The sequence below is a fragment of the Dasypus novemcinctus genome, chromosome 7 (genome assembly GCF_030445035.2).
Source record: "Dasypus novemcinctus isolate mDasNov1 chromosome 7, mDasNov1.1.hap2, whole genome shotgun sequence".
Classification (NCBI taxonomy): Eukaryota; Metazoa; Chordata; class Mammalia; order Cingulata; family Dasypodidae; genus Dasypus; species Dasypus novemcinctus.
In genome coordinates this window covers 70,370,120-70,396,094 of record NC_080679.1, presented here as the reverse complement: position 1 = coordinate 70,396,094, position 25,975 = coordinate 70,370,120, and the positions used below count along the sequence as shown (strand labels likewise).

Sequence of the window (25,975 nt, the reverse complement as noted above, 5' to 3'; positions counted from 1 at the left end):
CTTGAACTTTTTAAGACCCAGTTTCGTCATCTTGAAAATTGTGATAATAGTATCTACTTTACCTGTTTTGAGACTACAACAAAATATCTGAAAGTGCTTATCACAGTGCCTGTAGCAGATTGGAGTCTATGATAATTATAAGTCAATACTTAAGAGACCTGCAGGTGTTTCCATTTTAAATCAATAAAATATTAATTGATACTTGAAGAGATGACTTTCTGAAAATTTTGCTTATATAGAAGAACCCATCCCTCAACAATATCAGTTCAGCAAAGTGTTCATTTGAAATGTTCAAGTATGTTCATTTCCACTTCCTTTTTTGGAGTAGGAATTAAAGCACCAATAAGAGGCAAGAAAGATCCCAGAGAACCCCACAATTTAAAAGAGTGGTCATGAGATTCCCGCTGAGGACACACCCAGGTCCTTGTGTTCTCTCTTACTTATGGCAGGGGCTTGGAAATTGACAGCTCACAGTCTGTCCTGCTAGTGAGAGGAGCAAAGACTGCACCCAAGGGCAAAGTGGACTTCACCCACAAACTGCCCTCCATGCCCACGAGGGAGCCCAAGATCCTCACCCACTCAGGGGCCCAGGCACCTGCAACCCTTGGAAAGAACCAAGTGGGGAGAAACAGCAGGATTAGGTTCAGTAGGGACTATTATGAATAAGGTTTAGTAAGTTTTTGGACATTAATTTTATGTTTTTTTATTTTATTTTTATTTATTTTATTTATTTCTCTCCCCCATCCCCCCCGCCTCAGTTTTCTATTCTCTGTGTCTATTTGCTGTGTGTTCTTCTTTGTCTGCTTCTGTTGTTCTCAGTGGCATGGGAATCTGTGTTTCTTTTTATTGCCTCATCTTGTTGTGTCAGCTCTCTGTGTGTGCGGCGCCATTCTTGGGCAGGTTGCACTTTCTTCCGTGCTGGGTGGCTCTCCTTACGGGGCGCACTCCTTGCACGTGGGGCTCCCTATGCGGGGGACACCTCTGCGTGGCATGGTGCTCTTTGTGCACATCAGCACTGCACATGGGCCAGCTGCACACAGGTCAAGGAGGCCCGGGGTTTGAACCACGGACCTCCCATGTGGTAGGCGGCCGCCCTAACCACTGGGCCAGGTCCGCTTCCCACAGCTCATTTTATATTTTCACTGTTCAGAATGAGTAAGATGTTTCTCTTTTAACCAGGGGACAGTGTGGTTACAACCTTACAACAAATACACTGATGCCTCCTCTTGCCTACTATTCTCTATGGCTTCTGAAGTGTTGTGTTTCATCAGAAGGACTGTCAGGGCCTTTTTTTTGTTCGTTAGCATTGGTGCAAATACAGTCATGTTAAGCATCTTCATCATCAGATTGCCTTTGTTCCCTTCTGTAAGTCCATTTTATATTCTCTCTATCCTCACATAACACTGATTCAATCTCAGAAAAGAGAAAGATTTCGCAACTGAATCAGATTAGTGCTATGAAAATGCAGGAAGATACTGTAATTCATTCATCATTTGATCAACGAGTACTGTTAACTATTATTATGCTAGGCCCTAGGCACATGGAACACAAAGATAAGTAAGTCATGGCCTCTACCCTCAGCACGCTCCCGGTCTACCAGAAGGGATACACATGCTCACAGGCAGAGTTCAGTAACCTGGTTGGGGTAGCATGTTCCACAGAAGTCTCTGCCAAAGAAGCAATGTTTGATTTGGGTCTGCATCTGGGTGTTTCCCAGACAGAATAAAAGACTACTGGAGGCTGATAGTGACAGAGGAAATGTCCTGTTTAAAGGACAGATCTCAGAAGTGCAAAGCAGCATGGATCTCGGTGGGGCCTAAAGCTCTTTATGACCATCCCAACAGGGCCCCTAACCAGGCAACATTGACCCTGCCCCTCTACAGTTGTGCTGCGGGCTTCTCTGGCCAGCCTTGCTCTAGTAATGCTCACCTTTATGTATGCAAGGTGCCACCTTAACAGTCATAGAATGGAGTATGGTACTTATTCTACTTTCAGTTTTCTAGAGTAAACTCATCTAAGCAAGAATGCTTCCATATCCATATGGATCCTTATTTATTAATACATTATTAATTTTGGTCTCTGTCGCATTTTCCAAGACTGCAAAACCTCTTGGTGTTTTCTCTCTCAGGGTAAGTCTCACTGAGAATACTGCCTATACTGACCACTACACTCCTAGGACCACTAAGAGTGGAGTCCACAGTCATTAAAACTCAGAAAGAGAGGCAAAAATTGAAAATGTATCTGCTAGAACAAGCTTTACCAAAAATATTCTAGAGAATACTAGCTTGTTGGAAAGTTAAATGGCATTATGGACAGAAATAAAAAGGGCTCCATGGTTAGAAAAGTTTGGGAAATGCTGGGTTTAAAAAGTTAAACTATTTTTTTACAGCAGGATATCTTGGAAGCATTAATACATGAACATGCACCGTGATTCTGCAGGAGGGGAACATAATATGGAACATTATCTGACCTCATTTGATCATAAAGCCACTTTTTATAGAGGCACGTCTTTTATGTAATATACTTTGTATAAAGGCATACTGCTACTTTTTCATTAAAATATGGAAAAAACCATCCTCAAATCAATCATTGGAAAAAATGGACTTCAACATCAAACATCATTTTAATTGTTTGTGTTGAGTATTTCCCTCATATAAGCAGCTTTGGAGCACACACACTGTAGTTGTAAAAATATGTGTGTGTGTGTGTGTGTGTGTATCTATATGGTGGGTTATGTGTGGAAAAAGAGGGGAACAGAAGGGGAGAGCAAGAGAGGCGTATCCAAATTCCATTAGTGCAAGGGCATCTATAGATGCATTTATTTATGATATGCATTGATTAGGTTGTCCCAAAACACTAAAGTTTCTCATTTCAGACAGGCAGCACCCTGCGAAGATACTTATTAAGAAGAAAAGTCAGTGTGAAAATTCTGTCCCTACAGGCATCCAGTGTTTTGCACAGGCACCAAAAATAAATGTGCAAAAGGAAATAAACCTTCATAAGTTCCCTAGATATGAATATTCTTTGAAGAAGGGACTTGAAGGCAATATGCAGCCCTGGCTGAAAGGAAACCTTAAAAAGGGAAACCATGAAAGGTAATTAGGAAATTGAGAATTGTTGGGAGGTGGCGAGGAATGGGATTAGGCTGTCACTGCAGATTAATGTGCCCCGGTATTTCACTTCTGGGACCTGGCCGAAAGCGACAAGATGGGTTTTCATTCCCAAGGAATGAGTATAAGAGATTATGCTAGAAATGAATGGACGGAGTCTCCTAGGAGAATATACTACAAAGCTGCTCGGTACTGATATTTAATCATCAGGGGCAGCTGTAATAGAGAGGGGGATGAGGAGGAAACGCCATCCCTGGAGAAAACAGGCGGGAGGTTTTAGAGCGATTTCAAAGCACCGTGATACTGCTGCCCTCTCTACCTACTGAGCATTCATTGCACGCACGCCAGTACTTAAAAATTAAGAATAAAATATGAAAATGCAAAGGTTCCCTTATTAGAAAGGCTAAGTGAATAAATCAGATGTGCTATAACTAAAGTCACAACTTTTTACTGTAGAGGCATTTTACATTTTATATAGTAATTTGTCCCCTGCCAACTGTCTCCTGTTTCTTTATAGCCGTATATATGAAAAAAGGTAGCATATGCTTTGTCACATAATAATCGATGCATTTAAATCCTATTTCCAAATCACTTGAAAGGCAGGAATTAGGCTGTGAATACTTTCAGGAAAGTAACTGTTTGTTTTACTTCTTTATCCCCCCACAGTGCCTGGGACAATACCTGGCACAAAGAAAGCACTCAATTATTGGGGAATAACAAGGAGATGGAGTTCTTCCTAAGAATTTTCTGAACAATGGTACACAAACTGGATAAATCTTATTCTAGTCAATAAAATCGTAGTGTCTTCATCACGATGTAAAAAGGCCTGGTTCGGCAGTCATTGTTGAAGGAACTCCTCTTCACTGGGGTTGGACGGTGGCGGCATTAGGTGTCCAAAGTTCAGAGTCACTACAATAGGTGGATGCAGGACTGACAGACATCCCATGAGCGGTTAACTGTGATAAAATGTGTACAAGGTTAATAGTTCTGAGGAAACATGTCATACCATTATGGAACACGCAGATATGATCATGCGGCATGAGGATGCAAAAAATATTGAATTCTGGTATCACTGACTTAACGGCTATCTAGTATCTGTGAAAACTATTCAGTCTTCTATAAGACTAAGATTTGGGGATCTCAGTTTTCATTTTTGTAAAATTAAGGCATTGAAAAATATGACAACTAAGGTCAAGTTCAGTTCTATAATCTTTATGACTCCACATCTTGAATTGCTGACTGTGAAAATACATTTTAGTTTTCCAGGGCTTGCATATCTGCCATGCCAGCCAATCCACTGGAAACCTAGGCCTCAAATGAGTATTACAAAGTCATGGAAGAGAGTATGATGTGGTGGGTAAAGAATGGCTTTGGAATCAGACAGTCCATGTCTGGATATATGGATATATGAATTTGGGGGAGTTATTTGCCATACTGAGGCTCAGTTTCCTTCTGTAAAATGGAGATAAAATTAACTATGCCACAGGGATGTTTATAAGGGCTTGAAACATAGTAAACAACAAATAAATTGTAGTCATCCTCATTGTTTCAAGGACTGTTAGTTGCAAAGAACAGAAATGAAGGAGATCCAGCTTCACTATGAAAGAGGTTGATTAAATGGTATCAAGAACTCTGGGGAGTCCAGTGATTACAAGTTGAGGCTGGGTCTCCTGGAAATGGAAGCAGATGCAGAAAGCCAGGCATCAAGTCTGCTGTGTCTCTGTCTTTCTGTAGGGTTACACAGGGTCCTGTGTCTGCAGTTCTCTGAATATCCACTTCATTCTTCTCTCCTCACTGCAGGCTGGCTTTCTTATCTCTCTCATCCACTTGAGATGTGGTGTTCAGAGCTTTCCCCAAATGGTAGCCTCAGCTCCCATGGCTGTGTTGACCTGCAGCTTGGATCCCTGGGGGATAAAATATGATTGTCCTGGCTTTGATTAGGAGTCGAGTCTTGGTCCACACAGCTAAGGGGTCAACAAGTGAGAAAGGGTGTTTCTTTTACTGAGATAGGCAGGGTCTCTCTTTGGAGAGGGGTTCATTGGTATCTACAAGTATTGTACACTTTACTCCTAAGAGAACACCCTAGGGGATTCACTCTTGTTTTATAGAAACAATTCTAACATATTTATCTTTATGCTTTAATGGTGATGGGTAGAGGGATGGACAGAGAGATACAATGATATTGATGCCATCAACCTGAGAGAGAGGAATCCTAAAATAATAATAAGGAAAGCAGATAGAAGAACTCCAAAAACAGGGAGTTCTTCAGTAGACCCCAGGGCCATTATTTTCTTACAGTACAACATCAAAACTATTTTTAAATAAAAACTATGTTTTATTATAATTGATTAAAGGTTAAACCTATTTAAGAAATCAGTTAAGTTTATATTTATTAAAAAGCTATATTATAAGTTAAAATATAATTTCATCCATTCATGGATTCATCCTTCCTTTCTTAATTCATTCAGAAAACATTTCCTGAGTGTTTATTATGCTCCTGGCACTTTTTAGACATTGAGGGTACTCAAGACAAAGAAAAGACAGACTAGCAAATTATCCACTGAAATGGAGTGTAATGCACATTTTGAAAAGGCATCACCAGGGCATTATGAGGACATAGAAAATTGCTAAAGGGAGGTGCATCAGGAACGGAGCCTTGGAGGTGATGCTTTCAGAGGAATTGGAGGAAGAAGGAGAGAACGGGCATTCCTGGTAGGGGAAAAAGCCTACCAGGCAGCAGAGAAGTGAACTGGCACGACCACATTAGAGCACTTCCAGTAGGCCCTGGTGACTGCAGCAAAGATGCCTGGGTGGGGGTGGGGAGGGGAGGAAATGCTGGGCCAGAGAACTGGGCAGGAACCACACTGTAATGGGTTTTAGGGGCTAAATTAAGGTATTTGAGCATAATCCTGAAAGTTGCAGGAGGCCTTGATCAACTTTGTGATTAAGAAAGATTATTCTGGATTGCCAAGTAGGGCAGATGGGAGAAAAGCTGGGCAGTTTTTTGTAGCAAATTACAGGAGATGCAAAGCAGCCATAATTACAGCAGAAACGTCGAAGAGAGCCGACTTTGAGAGGTGCTTATCTGGGTGACTCACAGATTTTGGTGGTGCCATCCATTGGGATAGAAATAATGGAAAGATTGAGATTGAGGCAATTGCACCTGGAATAAGTGCCTGGAGAAGGCGGGGGTCAAAGATATGGGTTTATCTTTATTGTGCAAAGATGTGGAGGTGGGGGGCGCTCATCAGCTGATGGGTGTGGAGCAAGGAGAAGCTGGCCGGGATATCACCTTGAACCACCAGGCAGGGGAGAAGGGCCTTGAGGCAGACTGAGAAGGATCCTCTGTGAAGACTAGCAAACCCTTTGTCAGGGAGACAAAGGAAGAGAAAGACTTTCAGGAAGCAAGGAGTGGCAATGGCAAGGCGGTCAAAAAGGAAGGACAAGACAGGGTCCAACAGCTTTGGGAACGGGAGCTGTTAGTGACACTACTGAAGGCAGTTTGGTGAGGTGGAACTGGAAGCCATGTGGGAGAGAAAGGGTTGGGGGAAGTGAAACAATGAACACAGACAACTTTCCAAAGAAGTCTGTGAAGGAGAGAAGAGGAATTGAAAAATAGCTAGAGGGAGAAGTGGAGATGAGGGTCGTTTTTTTTTTCAAGATAGGAGAGAATCGTTCATATAAATAGAAGGCAAAGAGCCATAGAAAGGGGGAAGGTTGATACAGGGGAGAGAGGAAGAGTTTGGAACAAGATCCCTGAGGAAGAAGCAGGGAAGGGAGCCTTGCAGAGGTGGAGGGATTAGCTGTAGCCAAGAGGAAGGACAGCCCTTCCACTAAGCTGGGAGTGATGGAGGAAAGGATGGAGACAGATAATTTGTGGGTAGTAGGGGAGAGGAGAGTGAGGGATTTCTCAATTGATGGCCTCAGTTTTCTCAGTGACCTGGGAGGCAAGGTGATCTGCTGAGTAGTCGGGGGAGGTGGGGGAGCTGAAGGGAACTGAAGAAGAGAAAATATTTGGCATCTATAACTGCTAAGAGCAATGGGAGACAGAGCTGGCCAGGGAGTTCGAGTGCCCAGCTGAATCGGGAGGACCTAAATTTGGTATATCTCAAACCCTCACAACTGTGCCATTTTTCTCTCCTGAAGTTTTAAAAAAGTCTAGGTTGAGCAGCAAAAAAAAAAAAAAAAGAATTTTATATTGAACCAGGGCTGAATCTTTGCAAAGTAGATGTCACAGAGTTAAGAGAATCAAGAGCGATATTTTAGAAATGGGTGATGGGATACAGGATACAGAGAGAAGGACAATTCATCTTCTAGAAGAAATGCAAGGAGCCAGGACTGTAATATCTCAATGGAGAGGTGTTTGGGGGAACAGAGTAGAGCACTGAAAGGAGCCTGTTGGCACAGAGTGGCCTACAGTGTTTCAGTTTATAGAGGTGGGTCTGTCCTGGGACCTTAGAAATAAGTCATATCAAAGTTATTCTTACCTCTTTGTTGAATCCGTCCCTGGCTTTTCCACCTTCAAGCTTTTCCCTCCAGCCTCTGAACTCCCATGTAATGTTTTTTACAGATGGTTAATGAAAGAACATTAAAACTGGACCCTCAACAGAAGAGTCAGGAGAGCTGGGTTAAAGATTATTTCCAGCACCCTTAAGTCCTGTGGCCTTGGCCATGGTGTGAGCCGCCAGACCATGGCTGCCTTGATCAGCACAGCTTGCTTAGGGACAGATTATTCTATCGGTGCACTTTATGTACATGGCAAATAGTTCCTACACATTCTCTGCATTTATGCACTTTGTTTGTTTCTCACCTCTTTGGGAGTAGAGCCCGCATTCCCTACGTGTAGTTTTACTTCATTGCAGTTTATGCAATAACCAACATCTAAAAGAATCCCAGAAGATGTTTTATTGGGGGAAGAGATATTTTGCTTTATAAAATTTCCTAAGAATGCCTTTAATAGGCTCAAAACCAAATTTTGAGAGTAGCAGGTCCAAGAAGCTTATCATTCCTTGAAGGGCAAATATTCTGGGGAGGGAAAAATAAAGTCCTTTAACTACTGAGCTTTGTTATCTGACTGAGGTCAACAGAGACAGACCAAATCGACAAGCATGACATGAAGGGCAAATTTGCAATTAAAAGAAGAATAGGGAATTAAAAAGATGGATGGGTCCCACCACACGCACGCCCAGGCCTGCTTGGCCTTGGCCTCGGATGCCAGAAATTAATGCTTTACTCTTTAGCACTCATCACCTTTGGCTCCGAACAGAAAGGCAAATGCATTAGAATAACAACAATTAGAACACTCACTTAGCTTGGAAGGCATTGTTGGTTCCCCTGTGGTCCAGGTCGTGACACAGGCATCCCACAATCACTGCTAAAATTTCCACCTCGGTCAGAATCTCTTGAAACCCAGCAGTCTGGGAAGAAGGGGGAAATGGCATCAGTCACTGCTGGGGCAGGGAGGATGGGCAACGTTAGTCTGCTGGGCAACAATCAGTTCTGTTTTCACATCCACATCATTTAAGGAAATGATTAACTGCCACCTCCATAGACAACAGTAAGCTGGGTGGTCAGTTGCTCGGCCTAAGGTCCCCACAGTGATGAATTAGCTCGCTGTCACAGGGCCCACGCTGCCACACCGGGACAAAGTTCAAACTACGTTTTTGCCTTTTTTAGGGAAGAGGCTGAACACTAAAGATACAGTGACAGTTTGGCAAATGACCAGAGCAAAATATATTTTATTATTCTGTACTGTAATGATAAGCATCATGTTTACTGGTAGAGGAGAAGGGTGTGTGTGTGTGTGAATTTAGAAAATGCTGTATCCATCAGATGCCATTCAAATGAAAGCAGGCAAAAAATAAATTTTTGTTTTTTATTTAAAGAAGTAACTGAGAAGTAGTCAACTAGTTTTATGAAGATATCCTTAAAGTCCATTTGTAAATACCTTGATTCACTAATAGGTTGGTGGACAGATTAAAATTATACAGATAACAAGGCTGTGCACTTCTTGAATACTAGAACATGGCAGAGGGTTAGGCAACCAGGCTGAGGATCATGCAGACCACTGTTACTTGGAGTTCTCGTTGCTCTTCTCTGGCAGTTCGCCTGTCAAGTACATAGGTGTGGTGTGATTTCTTTTGGAAGCGGTTTGATGTCATCCTGTTACCACCAGCAGCAGTGGTGCTTTGACTCCTGCTGGTCCTTGTAGTTGCTTTTAGAAGAGAAAGCATTTTCTAGATCCACGGCTTTTATGTCTTTTCCCCTTTCACTTTGTAAGTTTCCCATTTCATTAGCTTTTAAAAACTTTACCAGGGAAGCAGACTTTGCCCAATGGATAGGGCGTCCGCCTACCACAAGGGGGGTCCACGGTTCAAACCCCGGGTCTCCTTGACCCGTGTGCAGCTGGCCCACGCGCAGTGCTGATGCGCGCAAGGAGTGCCATGCCACACGGGGGTGTCCCCCGCATAGGGGAGCCCCACATACAAGGAGTGTGCCCCGTAAGGAGAGCTGCCCAGCGTGAAAGAAAGTGCAGGCTGCCCAAGAATGGCACTACACACGGAGAAATGACAAAGCAAGATGACTCAACAAAAAGAAACACAGATTCCGGGGGCCGCTGACAAGGATAGAAGGGATCACAGAAGAACACACAGTGAATGGACACAGAAAACAGACAACTGGGGGGTGAGGGGAAGGGGAGAGAAATAAATGAAATAAATCTTTAAAACAAACAAACAAACAAAAAACTTTATCAGAGGCCAGGAGGAGAGAAGAGGTAGGATTTAAATGTCTTCACTTTTCATGTGTGTTTTTCTCCCAAAATTAGTTCTGTAAGACTCTTTTCTTAAAGCTCCCCCACCAGCACAAATTATGCTGCTGAGGTTTCCTTCCCATATTTGGGGAAATCACAGGGGTCAGTATATCCAGAGTGCAAGGGATAAGCGCCCTGGGGAAACCGCCTTCATGATCATGGTATCTCCCCGGAACTCGTTATGTTTTTATTGCAGAATAACTGGATGAGAAGCTCTTGTATCAACAACTTAATTTTTTTAAAATGGACTTGGGTCCACTGCTGCATTTAGCAATATGTACGACTTATTTGTATAGAAGACAGGAATGTTCATAAACTGCCTGGGGGTATGAAGCTGTTCATGTCAAAGTCTGTGCCCTTTATCTTCATATTTGGAGTTGATGCTTGGTTTTTCTAAGTTCATTTTATTTTACTTAAAGTATTACTTGTGATAACTTTTTAAAATTCAAATCTACTTTAAGAGATTTAGAACCAAAACATTTGTTCCTCATCCTTCCCCTCTTCTTATTCCCAAAAGCAAATACTTCCTATTTTCTTTTTTGACCTGATTTCATAGGTGTTTTCTTTTTTGACCTGATTTGATAGGGGTTTGCCACTATATTTCTATACAGTATGCACATATTATTAGCACTTGGTTAGTAACCAAATGCTTCTATCATCCCTTCTATCCTACTATGTCCTAAAAGCTTTACAATCATTTTACTTAATTCTCAGTACAGCCCTGTGAAGTAGGAACTACTATTATGCTCAGTAACAGATGAGGAAACTGAGTCATGGAGAGGTTAAGCAACATGCCCAAGGTCTCACAGTTAGTAAGTGGCAGAGACAGGTAAACTCCCAGCACACTTACCCCAGAGTCTGCCCTTAAACACTGATGTCTTGTGGTGGGTGAGGATTTATGTTCACCCCCACCTTTTCTTTACTCCTTTCTTACTCCCAATGTAATCAATATTCTGTGATTTCCTTATCATTCTATAACTATTACTCACTGCTGAGTCAACTAGCATCCACAATACAGTGGTTTTTCTTATGTAAAATTGTGCATTTCTTGGAATTAAGTCTTCTCACCCTGCATAACTCTGTAAAATGCATCTCAAAACAATTAGAACAGGCTCAAAATGGCCAGGTTCTTATTATAACCATCTGTCCTGGGAGTCCCTCTTGCAGCCTCAGTCTTGCTATTTGGTCTAAATTCTCTGCTCTCCGGTGTCGTCCTGTAACTCCTCTGATCCACATCCAGGGGCTTACTTTTTCCTTTCCTTGGTTGATCTCTTATCTCCTGCAGCTCACACTTTTTTCTTTTGTTGTTTACTTCCTCATTTTGTGGAAGAACACCTGACAGTAGACTCATGAGAAAAAGTGTTACTTTTTTTTAACAGTGAAGGAGTTAATTTTGTTATTGAGATTTTACATGACTGAAAATGTCTTTATTCCAGCTTGCCTAAACATTCTAGGTTAAAATATTTTCACCAAGAATTTTGAAGACCTGCTCTATTGTTTTCTAGCTTCCAAAGTTGCTTTTGAGATGTGTTTACCATGCTTATTCCTAATACTTTGTATGTGACTTGAGTTTCTTTTGGAATCTTCTCTTTATCCCTGGTGGTCTGCAATTTTACAAAGATATTCTTTGGTTTGTGGCTTTCTTTTCATTCATTGTGCTTGACAAGTCTTTTCAGACTGGAGTTCATCTTCTTTAGTACAATTTTCTTGTAATCCTTCTTTGGGAATTTCCCTTTTCCCTATTTTTTCCCAACCTATTTGAATGAAACTGCAATTGGGTAGATATTGGACTACTTGTATTGGTTTCCTTATTTTCTTATCTTTTCTTTCCTATAGCTTATCTTTACTTTTTTCTTCTCATTTTCCAGGAGTTATTAAAAGTTTAAATTTATAAGCATTTTTTGTCTCCTGCTCCTTTTTAATAGCATGTTATTCTTTTTTCATAAATGCAACATCTTCTTTTATCTTTCTGAAGGTATTAATTTTAGTTATTCTGAAATTTTCCTCTGCTCCCTGAATAGTCTGTTTTACTCTGAATTCCTTCTTTTCTCTGTGTTTGAGAGCTTCCTTCAAATGTCTGGTAATCTTTGATTATTTGCTGATATTTAAGAACAAAGCAAATTAGGTAGTAGGAAGATGGCAGAGCACAAAGCTCCAGGAAGCACTCCCGCCAACAGAACAACTATCACACAGGTAGTATCAACTTTTTTGAAATTCCAGAGTCCAGAAGAACACTGTGCAGCATTCATGGAACAGCAAGGGGAAAGGCTGGTAGATTGTGGTAAATACCAGAGAATTGTCTCTCCACACAGTGGTTCCCACCGTCCATCCCTCACTCCTGCAGCAGGCAGCAAAGGGGTCCAGACTCTGATGCAATTTGCAGGTGCCAGAGAGGGACATAACAACCTAGTACCCCAAGATCTGACTGGAGGGCATGATCTGATAGCTGACCATTGCTTTTGATTATCTACTTCAGATCACTGGGGTCCAGCGCTGAGGGCAGCCATTATTCCAACCTGTCTCAGACTAAGATGGTGAAGGAGACTTAAAGAGGGTATGTTTCCTCAGAGCTGCAAAGGACAGTTGGAGGGCTGCATTTTCTGGGCAGGGGCTGAGACAAGAAAGCACAGTTTTGGGAGGCCTTCCAAGAAGCACCTGGTGCCCTAATTGGCCCCTCTCATCCCCTCCCCAGGGCACTTTGGAGCTGGCTGGTGCTCTCTTTGTGGGTCCCTGGCCTTGTTCCAGCTGGGAAATACTGACTTGTGGAAGTCCTTGCTGGCATGTTCACCATCCTAGAATTTGCACTCTAGGAAAAAGCAGCTTGAGGTAACTGAAATCAGTAAAAAAAACAATTGAGACAAGCAGCCTGGGGCAAAGGCTCACTTGCCTTACATCTTGCAGTGGAATACCTAGGAGAGGGAGGAGGTATATTTCCTGTGAAGTAGAAGAAACATTCAAACTCCTGTAAACAGAGAACTCCTAAGGCCACTAGTAAGTACAAACCCAGGAGAGGACACAGACCTAGAAAAGAAAGGGAGGCTCCCACACTTTGTAATTTTTTTTCAAGATTTATTTATTTATTTCTCTCCCCTTCGCCCCCCCACCCACCTCAGTTGTCTGCTCTCTGTGTCCATTCACTGTGTGTTCTTCTGTGATCGCTTCTATCCTTATCGGCGGCACTGGGAATCTGTGTTTCTTTTTGTTGAGTCATCTTGCTGCGTCAGGTCTCCATGTGTGTGGCACCATTCCTGGGCAGGCTGCACTTTCTTTCGTGCTGGGCCACTCTCCTTATGGGGTGCACTCCTTGTACATGGGGTTCCCTATGCGGGGGGCACCCCTGTGTGGCACGGCATTCCTTGCGTGCATCAGCACTGCGCATGTGCCAACTCCACACGGGTCAAGGAGGTCTGGGGTTTGAACCACGGAACTCCCATGTGGTAGACAGATGCCCTATCCATTGGGCCAAGTCCACTTCCCTCCCACACTTTGTATTAACTTGTGCTGACCTTCCTGATAGGAGAGCTGAACTCCAACTGAGAGCACTAGCCAAAACAAAGCCAATTTGCAAAGATGATGAAGCTGCTTTTTGCTTAGGTTTGCTTGGTTTTGTTAGCTCCTGACACTCAAGAAAACCTCTGCCATACCACTAGCTGGAAACAAACACAAGAAACAGACATCTCAGGGGATAAATTCCAAAAAGATAATATTCTAAAATCTTAAAGTGTACAATGTGCAACCAAAAATTACAAGACAAACTAACAGGAAATGATGGTCCATCCAAAGGGAGAAGATAAAAATCCAGAAAACATCAACAAGGAATACCAGACCATGGACAGACTGGACAAAGATTTTAAAAAATTATCTTCAATATATTCAAGCACATAAGAAAATACAGAGGAAGACCTAAAGGATATCAGGAAAACAATGAAAGAACAATATGAGAATATCTTTACTGAAATTTTAAAAAGGAATCAAACAGAACCACTGGAGTTGAAGACAAAAATAACTGAAATGAAAAATCCCCAGGAGGGTTTCAATTGCAGACTGAAGCTGGCAGAAGAAAGAATCAGTAAACTCAAAGACAAGACAACTGAAATGATTCAGGTTGAGGATCAGAAAGATAAAAGAGTCAGATGAAGTGAAAAGAGCCTAAGAGCCTCTGGGACACCATCAAGTGTACCAAGATATGCATTGTGGGTGTCCCAGAAGGAGGAGAGAGAGAGAAAGGTGCAGAAGGAATAATGATAGATGCTCCCCCCCCCCAAACTTAGCAAAAGGCATGAATATGCACATCCGAGACCCAGAGAACATCAAACAGAATAAACTTCAAGAAAAATATGCCCTGTTACATATTGATCAAACTGTTGAATGCGAAAGAAGAGAGTTCTCCAAGCTGCAAGAGAAAAGCAACCTGTTATGTACAAGGGAGTCCCAACTGGATTAAGTGCCAATTTATCATTAGAAACCATGGAGGCAAGACGGCAGTGGGTTGAAATACTTAAAAGTGCTGAGAGGAAACAAATGCCACTAAGAAATTTATATCTGATGAGACTTCCTTTCAAAAATGAGGGAGAGATTAAGACATTTTCAGATAAACAAAAGTTGGAGTTCATTACCACTAGACATGCCCCACAAGCAATGCTAAAGGGAATTCTTCAGCTTGAAAGGAAAGGACACTGGTCATTGGTTCAAAGCAGTATAAAGAAATAAAGGCCTATGGTAAAGATAACCATTTGGGTATTTATAAATGTCTGTACTATTGGATTTCTTGGTATGTAACTTCAGTTTTTACTTTCTACAGGTGCTAAAATGCAAATGCGTAAAAAGTCACAATAAATCTATGGTTTTGGACACACAATGTACAAAGATATAATTCGTAACAAGTAGAAAAAAGTTGGGGTATGGAGGGGTATAGGAACAGATTATGTATATGCTATTGAAGTCAACTTCACAGCAAATCAAATATGGTTTAATATATTTCGATATTATAAATTTTATCCCCATGGTAACCACAAGGAACATACATATGAAAAATATATCCAGAAAGAAATTAGAAGGTATTCAATATGGTACGATACAAAAAATGAAATAAATATGAAAATAGGCATTAATGGAAAATTTGAGGGACAAAAAAGGTAGAAAACCTACAAACTTAAATAGCCAAATGGTAGAAGAAAGTCCTGAATTATCAGTAGTTACTTTAAATATAAATGGATTAAACTCTGCAGTCAAAAGACAGAGATTGGCAGAATGGATAAAAAAGCATGACCTAACTATATGTTGTTTACAAGAGACTCACCTTAAATTCAAAGACATAATTAGATTGAAAGTGAAAGGATGGAAAAAATATACCATGCAAATAGTAACCAAAAGAGACTTGGGTAGGTGTACTAATATCAGATAAAATAAACGTTAAATAAAAAGCTGTTATAAGGGACAAAGATGGTAATTATATACTGACAAAAGGGTCAATTCAACAAGAAGTCATAATTATAAACATATATGCACCTAAGAGCAGAGACCCAAAATATATGAAGTAAATAATGATAGATTTGAAGGGAGAAATAGACAGTTCTACAATAATAGTAGTAGACTTTAATACACCACTTTTCAATAATGGATAGAACATTTAGACAGATGATCAATAAGGAAATAGAAGACTTGGACAATACTCTAAACCAGGTGTTCTTAACCAGGGTCCACACACCCCCAAGCAGTGCATGGAAAGATTTCAGGGGGTCCGTGAGCTAGAATTGAAAAAAAAAAAGCTTACTATCTTTATTTTCTCAGACCTCTAATGGAAATCTAGTATTTCCTTTGCCTATGAATGTATGCAATAAATAAATTACAGTAGTATTCATTTCACATGACTGGAAAAGGTGTCCATGGAACAAAAAAGGTTAAGAACCCTTGTGTCCAAACCAACTAGTCCTAACATCTATATATAACACTTCACCAAACAACAATATAATATACATTCTCCAGGATAGACCATATATTAGTTCAGAAAGCAAGTGTCAACAAATTTTTTAAATGTTGAAATCATACACTGTATCTTCTCCTATAACAACAGAATGAAGTTAGAAATCAATAAAAGAGGGAGAAAAGGAAAATTGACAAATATGTAGATATTGAACAATGAATTCTTAACCAATGGGTTAAAGAGGAAATCACAAGGGAAATTATAAAATATCTTGAATGATGAAATGAAAATACAATATACCAAAAATTACGGGATGTAGCAAAGTCAGTGCTGAGAGGGAAATCTATTGTTTTAAACCCTCTTTATATTTAAAAGAAGAAAGATTTCAAATTTGAGATCTAGCCACCAAACTGGAAGAACTAGATAAAGAAGAGTAAACTAAACCCAAAACAAGCAGAAGAAAGAAAATAACAAAGATTAGAGCAGAGTAAATGCATCATAGAATAAAAGAACAATAGAAAGAAACCACACAACCAAAAGTTGTTTCTTTTGAAAAGAGCAATATAATTGACAACATTTTAGCTAGACTGATGAAGAAAGGAAAAGATAGAGGATGCAAATAACTAAAATCAGAATAGAAAAAGGGGACATTACTACTGACCTCATGGAAATAAAAAGGACTATATTAGGATACTATGAACAATAGTGTACCAACAAATTAGATAACCTAGATGAGATGGACAAATTCCTAGCAACACACAAACTACCTATACTGACTCAAGAAGAAACAGAAGATCTCAACAAACTGACAGTTAGGAAAGAGATTGAATCAATAACCAAAAATTTCCCAAACAAAGAAAGGCCTAGGACCAGATGGCTTCACAGGTAAAATTTACCATACACACCAAGAAGGATAACACCAATTCTGCTCAAGTTCTTCCAAAAAATTGAGGAGGCAGGAATACTCCCTAACTCATTCTATGAGGTCAAACTTACCCTCATACTGAAGCCAAATAAAGATAGCACAAGTAAAGAAAATTACAGGCCAAAATCTCTCATGGATAAAAATACAAAAATATTTTTTAAAATGTTAGCAAACTGAATCCAATGGTATATTATAATAATTATACACCATGATCAAGTGGGATTTATCCCAGGAATGCAAGGGCGGTTCAACAAAAGAAAATCAATTAACAAAATATACCACATTATAGAACAAAGGAAAAAAGCATAGGATCATTTCAATTGACTCAGAATAGGCATTCGACAAAATGCAGCACTACTTCTTGATAAAAATACTTAAAAAACTAGGAAGAGAGGGAGACTTCCTTAATATGATAGAGGGCATATATGAAAAACTCATTGTTAATATCATGCTTACTGGTGAAAGACTGAAAGCTTTTCCCCTAAGATAAGGAACAAGATAAGGATGCCCACTGTCACTACTGTTATTCAACATTGTAGTAGACTAGCCAAAGAAATTAAGCAAGAAAAAGAAATAAAGACATCCAAGTTTGAAAGAAAGAAGTAAACACTTCCCTTTTTGCAGATGACATGATCCTATATACAGAAAATCCTGAAAAATCCACCACAAACCTCCTGAAGCTAATAAATTAATTCATCAAAGTGGTGAGGTAGACCAATGGATGGACTGGGGGAGAGTGTGAACTATAATGTAAACTATGGTCCATGTGGTGTGGCAGTGCCAAATGCAATGAATATGCCTTACTGATGAAAGGGGATATTGATGTGAGAGGAGTGGGGGTGTGTGTGTGGGGTCGAGGCAGGGGAGTGGGGTATATGGGAACCTCTTGCGCTTTTTAATGTAATGTTTTGTGTGATCTGCTTATCTTTTTTTAAAAAAAAGACAATAAAAAACAAAATTAAATTTTTAAAAAGTGACAAGGTAGATGAATATCCCAAATTCAGTAATGTTTCTCTACATTGTTACTGAACAATCAGAAGAAGAAATCAAGAAAAAAAAATCATTTATAATAACAAGTAAAAGAATCAAATATCTAGGAGTAAATGTAACCAAGGATATAAAGGCTGTGTACACAGAAAACTACAAAACATTGCTGAAAGAAATCAAAGAAGGGAAGCGGACTTGGCCCAGTGGTTAGGGCATCTGTCTACCACATGGAAGGTCCGCGGTTCAAACCCCGGGCCTCCATGACCCGTGTGGAGCTGGCCCATGCGCAGTGCTGATGCGTGCAAGGAGTGCCCTGCCACGCAGGGGTGCCCCCGCATAGGGGAGCCCCACGCGCAAGGAGTGCACCAGTAAGGAGAGCCGCCCAGCGCGAAAGAAAGTGCAGCCTGCCCAGGAATGGTGCCGCACACGGGGAGAACTGACAGCAAGATGACGCAACAAAAAGAAACACAGAGTCCCATGCCGCTGACAACAACAGACGTGGACAAAGAAGAAGACACAGAGAACAGACAACTGGGGTGGGGGTGGGGAGAGAAATAAATCTTTAAAAAAAAAAAGAAATCAAAAAAGAAATAAATAGAAGGATATTCCATGTTCATAGACTGGAAGGCTAAATACTGCTAAGAATTCAATTCTACTCAAAGTGATTTACAGATTCAACAAAATCCCAATCAAATTTCCAACAGCTTTTTTTTACAGAAATGGAAAAGCCAATTATCAAACTTATGTGGAAGGGTAAGGGGCCCAAAATAGCCAAAATCATCTTGGAAAAGAACAAAGATAGAGGACTCAGGTTTCCTAATGTTAATCAAAAGGCACAAGGACAGACTATATATAGACTGATGAAATCAAATTGAGAAATCAATTCTCACATTTGTGGCTAATTTTTGACAAGAGGGTTGAAGACCATTCGATTGGGGAAGAATAGTCTCTTCAACAAATGGTGCTGGGAAAACTAGATCCCCACGTGGAAAAGAACAAATGCAGACCTCTACCTCACAAACATCGACTCAAAATGGATCTTAGACCTAAATAATAAGACCCAGAAAAATAAAACTCCTAGAACAAAACAGAGGGAAGCATAGTGAGGGCCTTGTGTTAGGCAATCATTTCTTAGACTTCACATCCAAAGTACAGGAAACAAAAGAAAAAAAGAGAGACTGCAACAAAATTTAAAACTTACGCATCAAAGAACTTCATCATGAAAGTAAAAAGACAACCTACACAACAGGAGAAACTATTTGGAAACCATGTATCTGATAAGGGTTTAATATCAAGAATATATAAAGAAATCCTTCAACTCAAACAACAAAAAGACAAACAACCCAATTAAGAAATGGGCAAAAAACCTAAACAGACATTTCTCCAAAGAAGATACTTGAATGGCCAAAAAGCAAACATCATTAGTTATTAGGGAAATGCAAATCAAAACCACAATGATGGGATGATGGAAAAGTTTTGGTAATGGGTAGTGGTGATGATAGCACAATATTGTGAATGTAATTAACAACACTGAATTATATATTTGCATATGGTTAAAATGAGAAATTTTAGGTTGTATATATGTTATTAGAATAAAAATGAAAAATCCATGGAACCGTAGAGCACAAACAGTAAACCCTAAATTAAACCATGAACTATAGTTAATAGTACAATCATTAAAATGTACTTTCACCAATTGTAACAAATGTACCACACTAATCCAATGCAAGTAGTTAACAATAGGGTGGGTATAAGGGAACCCTATATTTTATGCATGATTTATCTGTAAACTCACAACTTATCTACTTTAACTAAAAAAAAAAGTTAGTCACAGCCCACTTGCATATCAGTGGGTGCAAGTGGTGCCTGTAGATTGCTGAGCCCTTCTACAGGGTGGTCAGGTAACCCACTGGTCTTTTGCTAGAGATCCCCAAATGTCAGTATCTAAAATCATTTTCTCTGGTCTTTCCAATCTGTTGCCTGTAAATGGTGTAAGCATGGGTGCTATCGCTTTGAGAAAGAAAGTTGTGGGTTCCCACTTTTGAGGATGTAGACTTTTATTTAATTCTCCTATTTTAAGGGATACCTCACTCTAACTTTTTAGTTTGCTCATGCCCCAAGTCTGGGTCTCATTTTCTCCAGCAAATGCTCTGGTTTCCTGCATAGGTAGGGGAGGAGGACTTGGGCACGCACTCTTTTTTGTTCATCATCCCTCATCCCCCCACACTCCCATTTTGTGGTATCGGATGCCTCCAGCTCTTGAGCCTTGATAGGTCCTGAGCATTGTTTCTCATGTGGACCCCTTCCTCTATGTGTACTCACTTTCCTCTGAAGGCAATTAGGTTGGACGTTCCTCTTTGCTAAAAAACTATTCCTCCTCCATTTTCTGCCATCATATATTATGGTTCCCTGAAAGGTGGAATTTATGTCCATTTCTTGTTCTCCTTGTTATTTTGGGGGTTATTTGTGAAAGGATAATAGAATATACATGTCTTTATCTATTATTTTGAAACTGTAAGTCAGCTTTGTTGGTTTGGATCTTGCTAATACTTAGTAAGTTCTAAAAGTCTATCAAAGGTGAAATAATTATTTGTGAAACTGCAGAAATAAATGTTGTAAGCAACAATGGAACTGCACTGAGATTGAGAGATATTTTGCCTGTGAAATGCTATTGACTGGAACTAGCTGCTAACTTGGAAGTAAGAATAGGAATGGGTAATGCTAAAATAAGGCAATTCAACTAGAAACTTAGAAGTTAAAATCTATTGCTATCTAATTGATTCAAGATAAAAAATTCAAATAATTTTTAACCCAGCAATTAAGCTATCAGAACATATTTTGCTGTAATGTTCTATAGAGCCACCATTATCCTATACTTCCTGCCCCATACCCACCCCTGGAAATCTAGCATCTATTCCTTAAACCCTTTATATCATAGACATTGTTGAAAATTTAATGAAAGTCATGGACCTCAGAAATTTTTCCATAATATTATGGTGTTCAAAGATGCTGGAGCCCATCTCTGGATCTTTAGAGTAGAGAAACCCTGAGGTATAGCACACAAAAAGTTACACAAAACGTATTTACCTCCCTTGACTGTGATAACTGAGTTACTGAAGCAACACCTCTTTTTTTATTTTATTGGTTTTTGCTCTTATCTTTATTACTTTCTTCTGCTTTTTTTTCGTTCTTACTCTACTTTTAATTTCCTTATTTTTCTAGTTTTAAATGTGGAAAATTATATTAATTCAGACTTTTTTTTTTTAGTAGGTACGGGGAGTTGACATTGTACATGTGAAGCAGGCACTCAACCACTGAGCCACATCTGCTCCCCAGCACCTATCTCTTGACTGTGATTTAAAACTGCCTGGTAAATGGTTTCTGAAAATTGTCAGGCCTGAAAAGTGTCCACTAGTACCTGTCCGTTTGCTCCCCCCAATCCACCTTCCTTCTACTCCTATTTATTCAGACCCACATTTACCCACATTGAGTGGAAAAATCTAACTGCTTGCCGAAGATAATGTACTTTCAAAAGAGAATAGGGGAGGAGATGAGCACTTGCTTTCCACATGGGAGATCCTGAGTTTGTTTCTAGGTGCCTCCTAGAAAAACAAACAACAAGCAAAACACAGAAAACCCAAGTCAGGGAAGGTGATGTGGCTCAGTGGTTGAGCATTGGCTTCCCACATACAAGGTCCAGGGTTCAATCCCCGGTCCCTCAAAAAAACCCAAAAAATAAACAAACAAACAAAAGAATAGAGAGGCAACAGGAGTGGTATTTTAATGTACATATCCCATTTTTTACTCTATTTTATTTTTAATCCATTTTCAAATGAAATTATGTCCTTTTTGCTCTTGACCAAATAGTCATCAGTTTTGTTAACTTTTATCTTACTATACCTTCTCACCTGTGTTCCATGTAAAAAACGTAAAGCATGATCTATACGACTGAACCATGTCTAGTACTAGTTCCCGTCTTGTCTTACCCACAGATGCTTTGTGACTGGCTTCTGAGCAGACTCAAAAGGCAGTTCTCACTGGCTGAAACACAAGCCGGAATAACATACCCCTAGCCACTCTAGTGTATAATAACTGGAACTCCAAAGAACCAAAACCACTTAAGATTGATTCAAAGGGTCTAGAGACTACCTAGTAATTTCCTACAATTACCCAACATAAAAGTTAAAGCAGTTAGGATGTACATCCTTGCTGGTCGTGTGCAATACTAGTGAGCAGAGAAAAGCAATGGCCATAGAAAAAGGACTTTTATTTTGTGGTTCTGTCGATGCCAAGAAGATATAAAAACAATTAACCGGGAAGCGGACTTGGCCCAACAGACAGGGCATCCGTCTACCACACGGGAGGTCCACGGTTCAAACCCCAGGTCTCCTTGACCCGTGTGGAGCTGGCCCACGTGCAGTGCTGATGTGCGCAAGGAGTGCCCTGCCACGCAGGGGTGTCCCCGCATAGGGGAGCCCCATGTGCAAGGAGTGCGCCCCGTAAGGAGAGCCACCCAACGTGAAAGTAAGTTCAGCCTGCCCAGGAATGGTGCCGCACACACAGAGATCTGACACAACAAGATGATGCAACAAAAAGAAACACAGATTCCCGTGCCGCTGACAACAACAGAAGCGGACAAAGAAGAACACGCAGCAAACAGACACAGAGAATAGACAACTGGGGTGGGGGTGGGGGAAAGGGAGAGAAATAAATAAAATAAATCTTAAAAAAAACAACCATCATATCAAAACTAGACAGTATTACAGAAGATTCATTTATTTAACAAATGTTATTAAACGTGGGTTATGAATCCAATGTCCACAGAGAAAATGTGGAATGGGTGTGGGAAGGGTAGCCATAGTGGCTGCTGGGTTTTGGGAATGGGAGGAAGAGATGAGATGTGGAGGCGTTTTCGGGACGAGGAGATGTCCTGGGTGGTGCCTCATGGACAACTATGGGACATTGTAGATCCCCCCGGGGCCCACTGGATGGAACGTGGGAGAGTGTGGGCTATGATGTGGACCATTGACTAGGGGTGCAGTGATACTCAGAGATGTACTTACCAGGTGCAATGGATGTGTCATGATGATGGGAGAGAGTGTTGCTGTGGGGGGAGTGGGGGGTGGGGGCAGTGGGGTTGAATGGGACCTCATATTTTTTGAATGTAATTTTTAAAAATAAATAAACGTGGGTTATGTATCAAGCTATGTGAGTAAAGAAGCTTGGGATAATTCTAACAATAGTTAGAAAGCTCATAACACTTAGTTATGCCAGTCACTATTCTAAGTACTGCAAATACATTTGATCCTTACAAGAACCCTGGGAGATAAACATTGTTCTTATCTTCCACATTTTATAGGTGAGGATATTGAGGCACCAGATTACATGGACAGAATGTAACAGAAATGAACCAGAATCCATGCAACCTGGTTCCTGAGTTGTGTTCCTTTTTAAAAAAAATTTTTTTTTATTTCTCTCCTCTCACCACCCACCCCTAATTGTCTGCTCTCTGTGTCCATTCACTGTGTGTTCTTCTGTGTCTGCTTGGATTCTTGTCAGCGGCACCTGGAATCTGTGTCTCGTTCTATTGTGTTATCTTGCTGCATCAGCTCTCCATGTGTGCAGTGCCATTCCTGGGCAGGCTGCACTTTTTTTGCACTGGGTGGCTCTCCTTATGGGGTGCACTCATTGCATGTGGGGCTCCCCTACGCAGGGGACACCCCTGCGTGGCACGGCACTCCTTGCAAGCATCAGCACTGTGCGTGGGCCAGCTCACCACACAGGTCAGGAGGCCCTGGGTTTGAACCTTGGACCTCCCATGTGGTAGGCAGACGCCCTATCCGTTTGGGCCAAATCCGCTTCCCTTGAGTTGTATTCTTAGCCACTGTGCTATATAATGGTCAATGATCAAGGTATATAGTTGTGCAGCATTTATAGAAGTGTTTAATTTCTGGAGTTTCTTAGTTTCTGAGTCTTCTGTGAAATTTAGATCTCCTAACAGGGACATTCTATGAGAAGGGTGCCTTTGATCACCCCTCAGTTCATCACATATCCCAGTCAAAGTGGCAAGAGAATTGTCATGGCATGTGTTTGGGCTCCATGTGTATTTAAAGCAAGCTCAGAATGCTTACATTTGGGTCTGTATTTTGTGTTTCAAGATGGAGTGGCAACCTCTCAACATATAAATCCCAGGAGCAGGCTGATGGGTATAAAACTATTCAATATGCTCCAAAGCAATGATTTTAAGCAGAAGATTTCTCAAGCCTTAGGGTGGAAGCAAATTTCAATTGCTTATGAGGAACACTTCGGTAGATTTATACTATTTGCTGCCATTCTATCTTCTTCTTTTTTTTTAAAAGTCTCCTATTTTTGCCAGCAAGAGATAATGTGTGATGAGTATACAAGGGAAAGAAGAACAGGTATTCAACAACAATCACATGTTCATATGCCCTTGGCATTTATAGTACTTTGCCAATATTTGGGACTGCTGAACTGATAAGGGGCTCTTCTGTCCCGTTCTAAGATCTGGAGAACATAAGCTGTGAGGGACCACCATCCAGCACTGACATGTTCACATGTCTCCAGAGTACATAATATACACAAACCAACTGTGGTTTGTCTAAGTATCCAAGAGAGAGTGATAGTTTTGATTTAATTTGCTTCTCTTTCATCTCAAGATGAATGGAATAAAACATTAATTACTAATTAAATACTGATTTAAGCCTAAGTGGTCTTCTCCAATCTCAGAATTGGAAAGACCTTATAGTCTACATTTAAATCACTTCCTTTTACTACCAGGGGTTTCTGAAGGCACCTATTGTCAAATCAGAAAACCCAAGTCAGGTTTTGGGAATGTGATGACTCTCAACATCAAAATGTACTGTAAATGCTTGCCCATGCAAGTCTCAGAAAGGCCAGGCAACAAAACTTAATGGTTTGTCTGGTACAATTATATGTGTTGAGTAGATGTCTGATGCATGCATTAAAAATTTGGGATTGATTTTACATGATTTTTATTTATTTATTTTTAATCACTACCAAGGCTATTTTAACGTATTTATCACCATAATTTTTTTTTTAATTCTTTATTTTGGGAAGTTAAAAACATTTTAAAATATAGAGAATACTATAACAAAATCCTTTATATTCATTGCTTAGCTTTAACAGGAATCCAGGCTTTGCCCGTTTTATTTCAATGGTCTCTTTGCAGGCACTTTGCTTATTCGTTTGCTAGAATATTTCAAAGCAAACCTCTGGGATCTGTCAACATTGTTTTTTTTTCATTTTCCAGAAGTTCTGATGTGGTCAAACAAAAGCCGATCATAGTATCTCTACCCTCATATTTTGAAAAAGTGTGCAAAAAGTTACACAAATGGCATCAGAAAAATTTCAGATTAAATATCTTAATAAGATTTAAAAAAACTGAGGTTTATACTGCAATGTAGAGAATCCAAGAAACATAGCCATATGTACGTAGCATACATACTACCTCTCAGAAAAGAAACAAACAATAAAATTTTCTGAGCTGAGCAGGGGGCCAACAGTTGTGTACACTTAATATCAGATTTTTAAGGACTTAGGTTTTCAACTCTAAGATGATCTGTTTTACGTTTTTTTTTTAGGATGAGGACAGCATATTTTGTCCATGTTTAGAAACACAGTTTATATTTTATTCATGATAAATGACTAGTGAGCTGAATATAACATGTATTTTGTGAGCGTAGACTAGACAATGAACAAGATCACTGGTAAACATTAATTGTGCAGAAAGACAGATGCCCTCTCAAAGACCCACCAAAGACCAGGTAGCTGAATTTCAAGAATATGAAGCCTCCTCAAAGTCAAGCCCAATTTTTATTAGTCATCATTAAGCTAAAATGAAACACAAGGTCCATGAAAAGTTTAAAAAAAAAAATTTAAAGCTCCCAACTTGACCCACTTAGGTGTCAGGTTTCAGTCCTAGGAAAGTGCCACTCACTACAAAGTCCTAGACCGTGGAAAATGGAGGCTGTGATAAACGGCTCTGGCTCTGCTTCTGGGTCTGCCTGACCTGAAGGATTTGGCTGGTGTCATAAAACACAAAGTGACAGATTAAGCAGTTTACCAACACCGTAAAAATATCAAAAATAAATTCACTTTAATCAAAATTCCTATATCGTAACTGAGCAGCCACAGTCCCGAAACCACGTTTTCTTCCAAGCCTGTGTCCACGAGTGAGA

General features: G+C 40.2%; 1 protein-coding gene and 1 non-coding gene across 2 annotated transcripts in view; both read right to left on the bottom strand.

The window, feature by feature from the left end:
• PDE11A (phosphodiesterase 11A) overlaps positions 1-25,975 on the bottom strand; it is a 482,125-nt gene that overhangs the window by 85,127 nt on the left and 371,023 nt on the right. The window contains exon 13 of the mRNA XM_058300593.2: positions 8,418-8,527. Within this exon, the coding sequence (XP_058156576.1) occupies positions 8,418-8,527 (110 nt within the window). The remainder of the gene's footprint in view (positions 1-8,417; positions 8,528-25,975) is intronic.
• On the bottom strand, positions 9,941-10,108 carry LOC111760093 (U1 spliceosomal RNA). Its single transcript, XR_002793890.1, has one exon. It is a non-coding gene; the product is annotated as a U1 spliceosomal RNA (small nuclear RNA).